This window comes from Neopsephotus bourkii, unplaced genomic scaffold, assembly GCF_033783945.1.
Source record: "Neopsephotus bourkii isolate Nb327-2 ecotype Australia unplaced genomic scaffold, CSIRO-AGI_Nbou_v1 NB_1767, whole genome shotgun sequence".
Taxonomy (NCBI): Eukaryota; Metazoa; Chordata; class Aves; order Psittaciformes; family Psittacidae; genus Neopsephotus; species Neopsephotus bourkii.
In genome coordinates this window covers 2,409,107-2,421,759 of record NW_026902241.1, presented here as the reverse complement: position 1 = coordinate 2,421,759, position 12,653 = coordinate 2,409,107, and the positions used below count along the sequence as shown (strand labels likewise).

At 41.5% G+C, this 12,653-nt stretch overlaps 2 protein-coding genes across 4 annotated transcripts in view; both read left to right on the top strand.

Annotated features, from left to right (window-relative positions):
• PLEKHG1 (pleckstrin homology and RhoGEF domain containing G1) overlaps nucleotides 1–11,510 on the top strand; it is a 137,307-nt gene extending 125,797 nt beyond the window's left edge. For all 3 annotated transcript variants that reach the window (XM_061378656.1, XM_061378655.1, XM_061378654.1), the window contains 7 exons: nucleotides 336–431; nucleotides 1,660–1,698; nucleotides 2,176–2,198; nucleotides 3,041–3,244; nucleotides 4,743–4,859; nucleotides 5,693–7,364; nucleotides 8,324–11,510. In XM_061378656.1, the coding sequence (XP_061234640.1) occupies nucleotides 336–431; nucleotides 1,660–1,698; nucleotides 2,176–2,198; nucleotides 3,041–3,244; nucleotides 4,743–4,859; nucleotides 5,693–7,364; nucleotides 8,324–9,426 (3,254 nt within the window). In that variant the 3' untranslated portion in view covers nucleotides 9,427–11,510. The remainder of the gene's footprint in view (nucleotides 1–335; nucleotides 432–1,659; nucleotides 1,699–2,175; nucleotides 2,199–3,040; nucleotides 3,245–4,742; nucleotides 4,860–5,692; nucleotides 7,365–8,323) is intronic.
• Nucleotides 11,511–11,635: 125 nt separating this feature from the next.
• The window catches only part of MTHFD1L (methylenetetrahydrofolate dehydrogenase (NADP+ dependent) 1 like), a 155,905-nt gene continuing 154,887 nt past the window's right edge, over nucleotides 11,636–12,653 (top strand). Inside the window, exon 1 of the mRNA XM_061378664.1 lies at nucleotides 11,636–11,800. Coding sequence (XP_061234648.1) covers nucleotides 11,673–11,800 — 128 coding nt within the window. The 5' untranslated portion in view covers nucleotides 11,636–11,672. The remainder of the gene's footprint in view (nucleotides 11,801–12,653) is intronic.

Genomic DNA, 12,653 nt, shown 5'->3' with positions numbered 1-12,653 from the left:
GCCTTGTTATTTATGTATGTGGTTGTTGTTGCAGACACTCGGTCAGGAAAGCTCTGACTGAGGAACTGGCAAACACCCCCCCATTACGGTGCATAAATGTTGCTGGGTTAGCCATCTAGAGTAAGGCCCAACTAAGCGGGCAAAGTGTTCTTATGGCTGGGCAGTTAACGGCTACCTCACAGCAGCAGCATATCTGCTTGTGTTGCTTCAGGCTCTGATGAAGTTGCCACTGCATCAGTCATAAAGGGACTTATGCCTTTGAAGAATGCTGCTGAGGCATATGAATTGACACCCGTCACTCTTATTTATTTCTTGTGCGTCTGCATGTTCCACAGATCACCCAGGCTTCCACTATAGCCCTGAGGGAGAAACAAAATCATTGTATCAGCCTAAAGAAGGCACTGCTCCTCAAAGAGTGAGAAGGAAATCAGGTGAGTAAACTCCTTTACCACCTAGATGGCAAAAGGAAAAACAAGCAGGGTTGTTTACAGTGGGGTGAGGATGGGCATGTGGAATTGGTCTGTAACCTGCACTCCATGCAGATTTAACATGGCACAGTATCTCTCGGATACAGGTGGACCATCTTACTAACCATCTGTTGTTTGTGTGGTTTATTTATGTATTTTTAATCCACTGTTTGCATTTAATTTCATGGATATACATTCCTAATGTTGCATGCATAAAGAACAGTTGGCACTTTTTAATGGACAAAAGAATACATATGCAGGAAAGCCAGCCACATAATTTAAATCCGACATTTCCCCTCCCCTCCCCAAAATAATTAAGTCTCAGAAGTGGTTCCATCCTGATTATGATAGTGTTGTTATTTCAGAACATGATTACTATCTTTACTTGGTGTAATGTCTGCCTTACGGATAACAGAGATTTGAAAGGTAGCTATGCTGGCTTTGGGTTGTTGTTCTTTTTTTCCTCCTAGCTCAAACATACACCCGTAATTCCTCTTGAAGTCACTTCCAGTGTCTGTTTAGTTGGGTGACTTCATGTTGCAGTCACTGTGGTCCTCTTCACCCTTTCCAATTTGGAGTATGTAACATTGTGTATCGGGAATGACTTAAACAAGGTTCATGAGAGTATTGATGTAGTGATTTACCACAGAGCAGCATTTGTGTCTGAAAAAACAATCAAGTTTTAATTACTTTCCAGATGTCTTCCTTTGTTTGTAAGATGAAGGATTTCATTGGTTCTGCTTTGCCTGTGAAACAAATAATACAAAATGCTGATCTAATGGCCTCCTATGTAATGTTCAGCTACTTACATTTTAAAGCCCTGCTAAGCTGTTGGTATCTCATACATATTTCTAATAGGAAACCTGAATCAATTTAGAGCAATAATAGGGATGACCAAGTTTTTTGAAAGCAGGAATCTTACCATGGGATAGAAATTGATGTGGTTCTTGCATGGATGGTAGCTGCTACTACATTAAGTAACATGTATGTTCCTTGGTAACAGCTGTACGTTTGTCACTTAAACAAATACTTTTTTTGTGAGGAAACTGGGTGATTAAGAACTGAAGATTTGGCTTCCCTGCATGGGCTCAGAAGCTTAAATTTTGGTATCAGTGTTATAAAAATTTGTCCAGGATGCCCATGGCTGTCTTCAGGATTGTGGAGTACTTAAACATGTTGTTGTCTTTTTCAGAACCTTCATCTAGAGTCCATAAAGTTTTGAAGTCAAACGGTAAGCTACTTTGTCTACTGTTTATTGACCCAGTGCTTCTGTACTTTGTAAAACAATTAAAGATGGATCCTTTTCTCCTATAATTTTCCCTAAATACATTGAGGAGGGTGGGTGGAGGAGGAATCACACAAAGAAAGCAAAACTTCAGTGTTTAAATCTAATGTCTGCTTGTCCCCACTTGGGTTCTGGTCCTGTAAACATCCTATCAACTAGCAACTGAACACAAAGAGCCTTGGCCATTGTGAGTAGTTGCTTATATTTTATCTGTGTTGCAAATAGAGGACCTCAAATGAAACTGTGATAAAAGTCCTGCCGTGTGTTTTGTCACAGTCCCTGTAGTCTGTTTGCTTACCTGCTGCTGCATTTAACCCCCTTTTGGGAATTCATAATTGGGATATTAGTGTAACACTAAAATAGGCATAGACTGACACTAGTTTGATTACTTACTTATGATGAAGCCTATATTTCTGTTTTCAGATATAAGTCCAGATATGCAGAAGGTAAGCTGTTTCTTACATTTCTTATTTTAGCACTTTTAGATGACTTAGAGCACAGTACTTACTGTAGAGTCTGCATATTCTTGGTGTGTTGATTTTATGAATGGAAATAAAACCATAAATATTATTTAATATCTCTAGTGAGATTACTGGAATGAAAGCAACAGAAATACAGCTATTTCAGGAATAGCTAATGAAGAATATATGACTGATCCATATATTGGTGTACTTTATAATACAGAACAATCAATTATGAATGCTATAGAGTATTTAAATTATCGCTATAATAAGAGAAATGCTTATACAAATGTATAAAGATCATGTTTATTCTTGTTAGCATATTGTCTTTGCATTTATTAAATAAGACTGGAAAGTTTGAACTTATTCTGATATATACATCACAATATAAGACCAAAAAGAGCAGATTCAACTTATGCAGATGAAAACGAGCATTTCTAATTTTCACTTTTTCTGTAACAATTTGCAATGAAATTCTCAGTGCAGTTTGGAAATCTCATGTTGAATTATAGGTTCTAAGGTTTTAGTTGGGATGGAATTTAAAGTGGGGGTATGTGGAACATTTACAAACAGGGTACATTATATATGACTTCACTAAAATGCCATAACACTGAAGCTTACAATTGGGGTAGAGGTTTTTACATATATTTTTTCAGTTTTAAATAGTATACAGAAAAATACTGATCATTTTACTTATTTCTTTATCAAGCTTATTTCCATGTGGTAGCTTACATATTGCCTATAAGTCTGCTATAAAACAGTGTGTTACTAAAATACATAATCTCTAGAAACTTCTAATCAAAATTTTGTGGTGTTTTTTTTTGAAGTGTATCGGTACTGAAGGAGCCCTCTTATCTCAAGTCACCAAACTAGGATCAAATGAAGCCTTGCTGAATTCTAGGAAGAAGGTTCCGCTGGACAGCCAATTCCAAGAGTCCATTGAGCCAGCCTACAGCAGTGATCAGGATGAAAATCTTCAGACTTCTGCTACAGAACAAATTGATGCTGATGATGAAGAAGAATCTGAACAGGTAGGAAAAAAAGGGGAAAAATAAAATCCCTTTTTTTTACTGGAGAGGATGGATGAGGGATTAAAACGATCTCTAAACCTGCAAGGAGCCAGGAACATGTTACAAGTGTTCACAACTTTCTCATCTTAGAAATATTTTTATTTAGACTTCAGCACTCTCTTGTATTTTAACAGAGAATTGGAAAATTAGCCCCTTTACAGAGGAAGATCTCCACTGCTTGAAAGAGATTAGACCTTTGCAATCCTCAGGTCTAGTTCTGACAGAAAGCTATTGCTTTTACCTGTTGCACACAGATGACTTTGCCTTGCTTGTCCAGTTGATGCCGTGAAAGAGACTTTTTCAGGCCACATGCAGAGACAGCACCTTCAGGTCTCCAAACTAAGGACTTGAGTATCAAGTTAAGATTCAGGCACTGCCAAGGGTGATATGGTATTTCTTGATCTGTGAGCTGCTGGCAGTAGCTAGGAACATACATACTTTCATAGGACTTGCGAGTAGGATTTCTGAAAATTATAATCTTTACCTATTACTACTGCACAGGTGGCAGTTTTCCCCACTCACTTGATGTTTCCACATATATGTAGTGCCTCTGAAAGAATAAATTCCCAGCTTTGAAATGTGCTTGCGTTAAAGAATCTAGATTTTAATTTTTTCTTCAGTAGATGCTGAGGTCCTTGTGTGTCCATTTATTTTGTGAATTATCCAAAACCTATTATTGAAATTCTTCTTGAAGATTACTGTGATTTCCTCTTTGAAATTATGCTATTTTGATTGTAAATCTTCTATAAAATAGTATCTTGTATTAGTGTAGTGTGGTGTCTTGTTAATTCTCCCTCTTCCCGACATGAATAAGTACAAAAGAATGAGTAAGTGCAAAATAATACCGCTATAAATATGTATAATAGTAGCTTAGTGTTTAATCCTATGTGTGGCAACAGTACCTTCTTAGATTTTCCCCACTCCCACCATACATGCCCTTCACTGTGAATTAATTTGGACACTACCCAACATGTTGTTTTGTTGGGGGGTGTTTCTAGGAGATTAGATGACAGCATATTTTTTAGTTTAGACCTCTTTCTGGTTTTGAGGACTGCAAGTGGTAAGAAGACTATCCCCTCCCCTTTATATACCAAACCCAAACCTCTGAAATTTGAATTTTTGTGTGATCATCTTCTTCTGTTACAAATTTGGGTGTGAGATTAAGCCTTTTCCCTTGCCCAATTTCTATGTATTCTTCTACATCTACGTTTTTATACACAGATTATGTTTTCAACTACTTTCGGGAAGTTGTATGGATTGATATAAATTAATTGGTTATTGTAAAGTTTTCTAGGCTCTGAATCATTCTTGCGGCAGTGCTTTGACTACTCATGAGCATTTTGTCCTCCCAGTGTGGATGCCTGGCCTGTTCTCGCTGCTAGTGATCCTTCTGAACAAGACTGTACAAAGAACTGTAGATTTTATTACCACTCCCTTGCTCTTTTCTTTTAAATCACAGGGACTGCAGCAAAACTCACTTCAGAAATCAAAAAGTGGAAGAAAAAGACTTAATAGTCAAGCTGTGGAAAATGTTGAAAAACGAAGAAGTGTTAATCTCAACAAGCGTGAAACACAGGTATATATATTATTTTTTAACTTCTGTTTTCTATGCATCATAGATATGACAAAGAAAACGGTGTTTTCCCACATAGATAAGTAATCTTCTGTTTATGTCATGTTAATATGACTAGCATCGAAATATTTATCTGTGTGACAAAAGACTATTCTTTTGGGGGCAGGAAATAAAAAGAACTCAACCAAAAAGACTAATCAAACCAATCAGTGTTAACTTCAGGTGAAGAAATTATCTTTCCCTTTCCTTCCCAACCTTCTGTCCAGGAACATCTACAGCATCCTTTATGTTAGCATTAGCAGTCATGTGGCTTTCCTGTAGATAAGATTTGTTAGTAGAACTGGATGAAAACTTACTCCAGAAAGAAAATGAAATTTTCAGTGGTATGTGCTAGACAGCACAACATACCTTTCTGCTAGGGTTATAAGCAAAGGGAAAGGGAGGAGAACAAAACTTTTGGCACAAGCCCAGCATCGGATTAGCTTAACCCAACTGTGAAACTGCAAAGTTAGCATGAGAAGTTTAATCTAACTCCTGCCAAATAAATTTGCCTTTAATTACTCATGCATTAGCGTAAGCCAGTGTCCTGTATTTCAAGTAAGATGTTATTAAAAGCCAAGAGTGAACTCTAAGCCATGGTAAGGGTTAGGAGGCAAAGTAGTCTGGCATTGCCATCTTGGCTCTCTAGTGAATATCCTTCTCATCCTCCCCAGCTCCACCTGACTCTGTGCTATGGGACACACTGGTGCTATGGCAGTTCTGTAAATGGAGGCAATCTTTATATCCTATTGCAGGAAATATGCTAATGTTACCTGCATATTTCAAATCTCTTACAGAGCTCCAAGGATCCTTCAGATGAAGAGTCAACCCAGTTGAACACCGATCTTCCGTTTTCCTGCTCAGCTAGACAGCCACAGTTGCCTAGACAGTTTAGCACACCCCAGAGCAACTCACTGATAATGAATATCCTGGGGGGAAGTACCTCTGTCAGAAACATCTGGACTGACCATCAGATCAGGCAGGCATTGTTTCCCAGCCGGCGCCCACCTTATGACAATGAAGACGATGAAGATGATTATCAGATGTTTGTACCATCTATGTCTGCACCCAGCACTCGTTCAGCTGTTGGAGAAAGAAGAGGTTCTTCTGGGCGCCCATGCAGCTGGCACTTGGGAGTAGTGCATCAAAATGACAATTCCAGCCCTATTCGTCACAAAATTGTTAGGCGGGCCAGTAGTGCTGGTGAAAGTAACACGTGTCCTGCCAGTGCAAGGTATAAAGTAGGGGAGCGTGACTCTCGGAGAGAAGTGAAGAGAGCAGAGGTGAGCAGTATAAATGCATATCCTGAATCTTCAGAGGAGCTGACCATTGATGATATTGAACATGTTTATGATAATATAAGCTATGAAGACTTAAAGCTGATGGGTCTGACAAGAAGGGAGGAGACAGACCGTGGTCCCCAGAGATCTGCTAGAGACTCTCTCTATGAGGCAGAAAACAAAAGCAGCTTGGAGTCACCCTCCAAAAAGAGGACAGCAAATCAAAAAAAGACCTCCATTTGTACTAATAGGGATGAGATACTACTCAGTAAAGAAGCACCTACTTCAAGTTTGGATGAGCTCAGGATTGTTGAAGACAACATCTATGACACCATAGTGCTTCCAGAAACACCACTACCGAATTTCAAATGTAACTCATTAAAATGTTCTAAAAGGAGGAGTTTGCTGGGCCTGGAGAAAGACTTCACATACTGTGACAGTCTGCGGCAGTTTGTTTCTGAAGAAAGTCTCCAGTTCAGTGAAGATGAAAGTCCTTACCATCGTGTTCCCATTGACAATGACTATTTGAGCTTAGTAGATAGTTCCTCCAACTCGGATTCACTGTCCCATAAGTCTGCAGCAGATAAACTCTCAGAGGAAGTAGATGAGATTTGGAATGACCTTGAGAACTACATCAAGAAGAATGAGGAAAAGACAAGAGATCGTCTCCTTGCAGCTTTTCCTGTTTGTAAAGATGATATGCAGGAAAGGCTGCACGCTGGTAGTACACCTGAACTGAGTAAAGATGTAGAATACTCGCTGTCTACTCTTTCTCTGCCAGAAACTCCTATTTTCCCTAAAACTGTGAAGCCCAGGGCTGCTACCATAAGTGAGGCTAATCTCAGGCCTGAAGACACTACACCGTTCAAGGAGAACTCTTTCATGAGTCTGAACAGATCTTCCTTCTCCAGTGAGGTGCCTTTTGTAGATAGCCCATATGAATCTGCCAATAGCGTTCTGTCCAATGCGCATGCAGAGGGTATGGAAAATGACTTGGCTGTTGTGGATAAAACAAAGAACAGAGTTTTTATGATGGCAAGGCAGTACAGTCAAAAAATTAAGAAGGCTAACCAACTTTTGAAAGCTAAAAGTCCAGAGCAGGAACAGCCAGCTAGCAGACAGCAGAAACTGAAACACAAAGATCTTGCTGCTATTCTGGAGGAGAAGAAACAAGGGGGTCCTGCTATTGGTATGTTTAAACTCTTTCTATAATGATACATTTCTTTAGTAACTTCCAGTGAAATTTGTGTACTGATCCGGAAGATTATGAATTTTCACCGCCTTGTTAGTTGAGTATCAGTATTGTATCTTCTGTGTCACCACAGAAATGAGTTTTCTGTGACTGCTTTTAACATGAATAGTCTTTTATATCTCAATTCTTGTTGTTACCTCATAAAATTGGGAAGAAATAGTGGGATAGTGTCAGGAAAGGTCAGTTCAGCTGAGGCTGGAAATAGAAATTATGCCCGAAGCACTATTGGCCTCTTAACAGAAAAGCAGTTACTTCCTTTAATAGTAAGTGATCTTCAGAGTTTGACTAAACAAGTGTATTTTCAGGTAGACTCACCTTCTAACAAGTCATACAATTTGCTAAGGTACCATCCATATCACGCCTGCAAGCATAAAGAATGAAGTCAGATAAGAAAGAGCTGGTGGTCTTGCTCTATCTAATGAATGCGCAGTCATGGATATGCAACAGCTTTGGAATTCTTTTTCTCTGTGGTCAATTGAAACAGATTGGAGACATGGAGCCAGCACACTCTGTGCACTGGAGTGTCATTCTTGACTTCTGTGATATTTATAAAAGGTTCTAAATATCTTACTTACCAGGCCATTTTCAGAATGTCCTTTTCCATTTTAACATGAAACAAGCAGCATATTACTGGAACCATGTGGTACATTGAGTCCTGCATGACTGTTCACTGTTGCAAGATATTTTCTGCTTCTTCTTCTCAATACAGTGTACTAAAATATAATGCAATGCTCGACTCTTCCAACCTCCATTGTTTCATGTTACTTTGTTGAGGCTGAAGATATTAACATAGATGTAAACTTTTCCTTTGACCAGTACAAAACATTTTGAGATTTTGAAATTGTCATTCAAATGGATTACTTGCCTCTGCTAAGTTAATTCTCTCTCCTTTCTAGGTGCCAGAATCGCTGAATATTCCCAGCTTTATGACCAAATTGTCTTCAGAGAAAGCTCACCTAAGGTCCAAAAGGAAGCCTGGGCTACTCCCCAGGAGCCATCAGCTGGGAGGTTTTCTACACCCATGGCTGCGTCTCCTCCCCATTCCCAGGCTGCCAGTGAATGTTCAAGAGCAGAAGATTGGCTTTTGCATTCTACGTACAGTAACGGTGACCTTGCTGACTTTTCTCCATTGCCTGAATCACAAGACCCGAAGTCCAAGAGCTCGTATACGGAAGCTGTTACAAAAAGCCATTCAAGGCAGTTGCCATCAGCTGGATCTGTGCCTTCCCTTCAGATTTCTAACCGTTTGCATGTCCCAGCACAGAGGTGGAGTGCTATTATAAGCCAACCGAACAAAGAAAACTTACATCAAGATCACACCTATAACTCGCTTGGGAGAAGAGTAAGCAATGTAAAACCACAGACATACAGCAGGTCACAGTCGTCTTCTTCAGTTATGGTCAACAGGTCTGAAGAATCAACTGTATGTCCTAATGAAATGGACAAGAAAAAGCTCCATTTGAATAGGAATTTCCGAATCAGCAGCCATCAAGCACCAGGTATTGCTTCAGGATGCACAGGGCCTGACATGAGAAAGCAGATCCCTGAAAACTGTTCAGATATGATTCTGCAGGATTCTCAAAAGGTACTGAGAGTTAACAGGGCCTCCCCTTTGACAGCACAGTTGGCTACTCAGAACTATTTTTCAAATTTCAAAGATACTGAAGAAGGAGAAGGGGATGATGATGACTATGTTGAAATAAAGTCTGATGATGAAGGATCTGACTTGGAGACTTCTCAGAACCAAGCAAGGAGATCAGATCCCAAACTGCGTAACACAGATGCTGCTCCTTCTGAAACGCTCTGCAGCAAAACTGTCTCTTGCACTCCTGCGAAGTCCTCCAGTGGCAAACACACACTTACTCCATATCTGACTGCATACAGTGATTCGGACAAACTGAATGACTACCTGTGGAGAGTACCTTCTCCTAATCAGCAGAATATTGTCCAGTCTTTAAGGGAAAAGTTTCAGTGTCTCAGTTCAAGTAGCTTTGCTTGACGTTCTCAGTAATTTCTAGCTGTACTGCCTTATCACAACAGAATACGTACTAGGACAATCAGTACTGGCATCATGTATTTCCATAATATTACACAATCAGGCATTGTATCACAGTAATATTGTAAATAGATGTGAAATGTATCTTTTTTTTTAAATGGTTTAGAATCCTGGAAGTGAAGAAGTGTGCACTGTCTGGTGTTTTGCTCCATAGTGCAGGTGGACTTCTCATCTCCTATGTACCTTTTGTATCTCTTCCTTTGTTAGGTGTGATGCCTTTTGATTTCCAAACCATTTTAGTGTGTGGAAACCTTAGCATATGGACTTTCAAGTTGGTGACCAGTGTTCTGCATCCAAAATACCCATGTGATTATTCTGGTTGCACATGGGAAAATTTAGCTGGGCAGCTACTCCTGTGACTGTGCAGATTTATGAGCAGGGTTCTGGTAATCACACCAACGTGCTACATGTGCAATTGCACACTTTTTGCACATTACTTTTCATCAGATAGATTTCAAGTGTGTGGGACCAATGCATATGTTACATTACTTTAGAACAGCCTTCTTATGTTTTAAACGAAGTCTAGTCCTAGTGCTTGCAAAGGGTGCCAGACTGATAGCTCTGGGTCTGAAGCCTCTTCTGACCTTCTGTAACTGCAGAGTAGGTAGAGGATGGGCAGTAGCAACTTTCTACGTGAACCTATGGGTGTGATGCAGCCCTTACCTGGAGGATGTTTTGGACAATAGAAGAGAAGATCTGCTGCTTGTCAAGGTGGCTAGACCAGGTTCGGTACCTCCAGTGATGATGGTGCTTGTAAGACACAGGCAAAATTTGAGTATCTTGCAGCGCAGAGCCCAGCAGTTGAAATCTGCTGTGTGCGAGTTTGCAAAGTAGCTGTATTATATACGCAGTGCCCTGCAGGGCATTTGTTTGAGTCCCGAAGTCAGTAACCCTGAGAGAGGATGAGGCTTGGCCAGCTGCTTGGGTGAAACATTAATCCTGGGGCATGTTTGACCCCTAGGGTGGCTCAGCAATACGGCTGGTTGAGTGACAAGCTGCCTTCCCCAGGGAATTCATCTCTCACAGTAGGAAGTAACCCTTCCTGGAAGAGAAAAGTAGAATATGTATTTTCTAAACCAGCCATGGCTAACTCAAATTCAGTCTTCTGTACAATAAAAGTAGCTTAAAAAAATGAGAATACATTCCATTCTTTTGCAAATAATGTGTAGATTAAATGCTGCCAGTCCGAACAAGAACAGGCTCTCCAATATGATGCATATTTACCCCCCTTTGTCATCTCTGTTGCACAGCTTTGGATTCTGTTACTTGAAAACCTTGTACCTGAAGGAAAGCCTAGGCATGTCTACACTGATCATCTTGTGTGACTCTTGTTCTCTTTTGGTGCTTAAATTCTTCATATTATGTGGATAAAGCCAGTACTGAGTTAACATACCTACAAATAAAGGAGTTCCACTGAGATACTATTTTTACTAATCATACATCACTCCCCTCAGCCACAGGGCACTGTACTTCCAGAATGACCAACTATTTACTACATTGGTTACCATGAGGCAAAAACTAGTTACCAGTGTACAGCTAATTACTTGTAGACTAAGATTTAAGGACTTGAATTTGTTAGAATGGGTTAAATTATTTACCACACGTATCTTGCATTGGTTAGGAGTTGTAATTTTGCTGGTTGGCCATGGTACTCACTAGCTTGTACCACAGGGATACTTGTTACAGTTGGCACATCCACTGTGATAGGTCCCACATTTATCTAGCAAAATCTGACTGAGAAATAATGTTGTACATATTTAAGATGCCAAGGTGTAGCAGAGCCTGTATTTATTTAATATAGCTTGTAAAGTATTGTAAATACAAATAGAAGTTAAATCTGTGCTCTACCCGCACACATCTAGATTTGTTTAAATGGCTAGGGGAGTGTCGGTTAACTTGCATCTCACGCAATCAGTGGAGTTGGGAGGGAGATAAAAAATTAACAGAAAAAAAGGGACTTTGGCTAGCGTGTAACTTCTCCCAGGGACCATTTCATACTATTTTTAATAAACATTGAGTACGCAAAATCGTTGGGGTCTGTTCTTTCGGTCGATGCGAGCTGAAGGGCGGAAGCGAGAGGGGGTGAGAGCCGAGAAGGGGGGCTAGGGGGAAGGCGGTTCTCGTCCGAGCACCGCCCTCGCCCTTGCACTGCTCCTGCACACGGCGCTGCGCCGGAGCCCGCGGGAGGGATGCGGAGCGCAGCGTTGCGTTGGTGCGTGGCCCCGGCGCTCCCTGCAGCCCCGCCGCCGAGACGCTTGCTGTGCGGGAGGCAGCTGCGGGGGGGAGGCGGTGGCGGCGCGGCGGCAGCAGCGGCGCGGTAAGAGGCGCACGTGGGGCGGTGGCACCGGCTGATGCAACCCGGGGGGGATGGAGGTTAAAGAGGGTTAGGGCTGGGAGGATGTTTCGCCAGGGGGTAGCGGTTTTTGGGGTGCGCGAGGGGGAGGTGATGCCGTGGTAAAACTTTCCACCCCGCCGCAGCCACCGGTGTTTTTTTTGCCGTAGCTTTTGTGTTGCGGTATTTTGAGGAGTAGTTGTGTGGTGGCTCAGGTGAGGCTGCGCGGGGACTTCTGCCTGGAAAATGTGTCGTATTTGTGCCTTCCTCCCTCCCGCTTCAGCTGGGACAGTGTCTACCGCGGCGTTGACCTGAATAGGTCATTGGCTTCTGAAAGGGGGAGAGGTTATGTGGTAGCAAAACCCCTGCCCTTAGGCTTTATTTTCCTCTGTTAGTCTTGCCTGTTGTGGAGGACAGACAGGCAGCTTTCAGGGGTTCTCATCCTTTTCTGCTGGATAAGTATCATCTGCATGAGCAAGAGGTAACAGAGATTGGCCACCACTTCTCCAGAAAACTTTTCCAGAAACCATTCCCAGTGCCTGGCTGCCACCGGTTTTTCCAAGAAGCAGCGTGGCAAACAGAGCTCCTCTGTCTGCCTTCTGCCCGCAGTTTTGAGCAGCATCCATGAAAGTGGCTGCTTTTTAGGTTTGCTGCTCTTAGGGCTGGTGATGCTGTTAAGCTGTAGCAGTCCCGGGTGTAAAGGCCTCAGCGTCTATCGTTGCCTGGACCTCAGCTATGGGATCAAAGGATGCACCTGAGCCGAGAGCTCAAGGTGATGGTACCCTGTTGTGCTTCCCATGGTATGGCTAGACAAGCCTTCTCATGAAATAGCATAGGC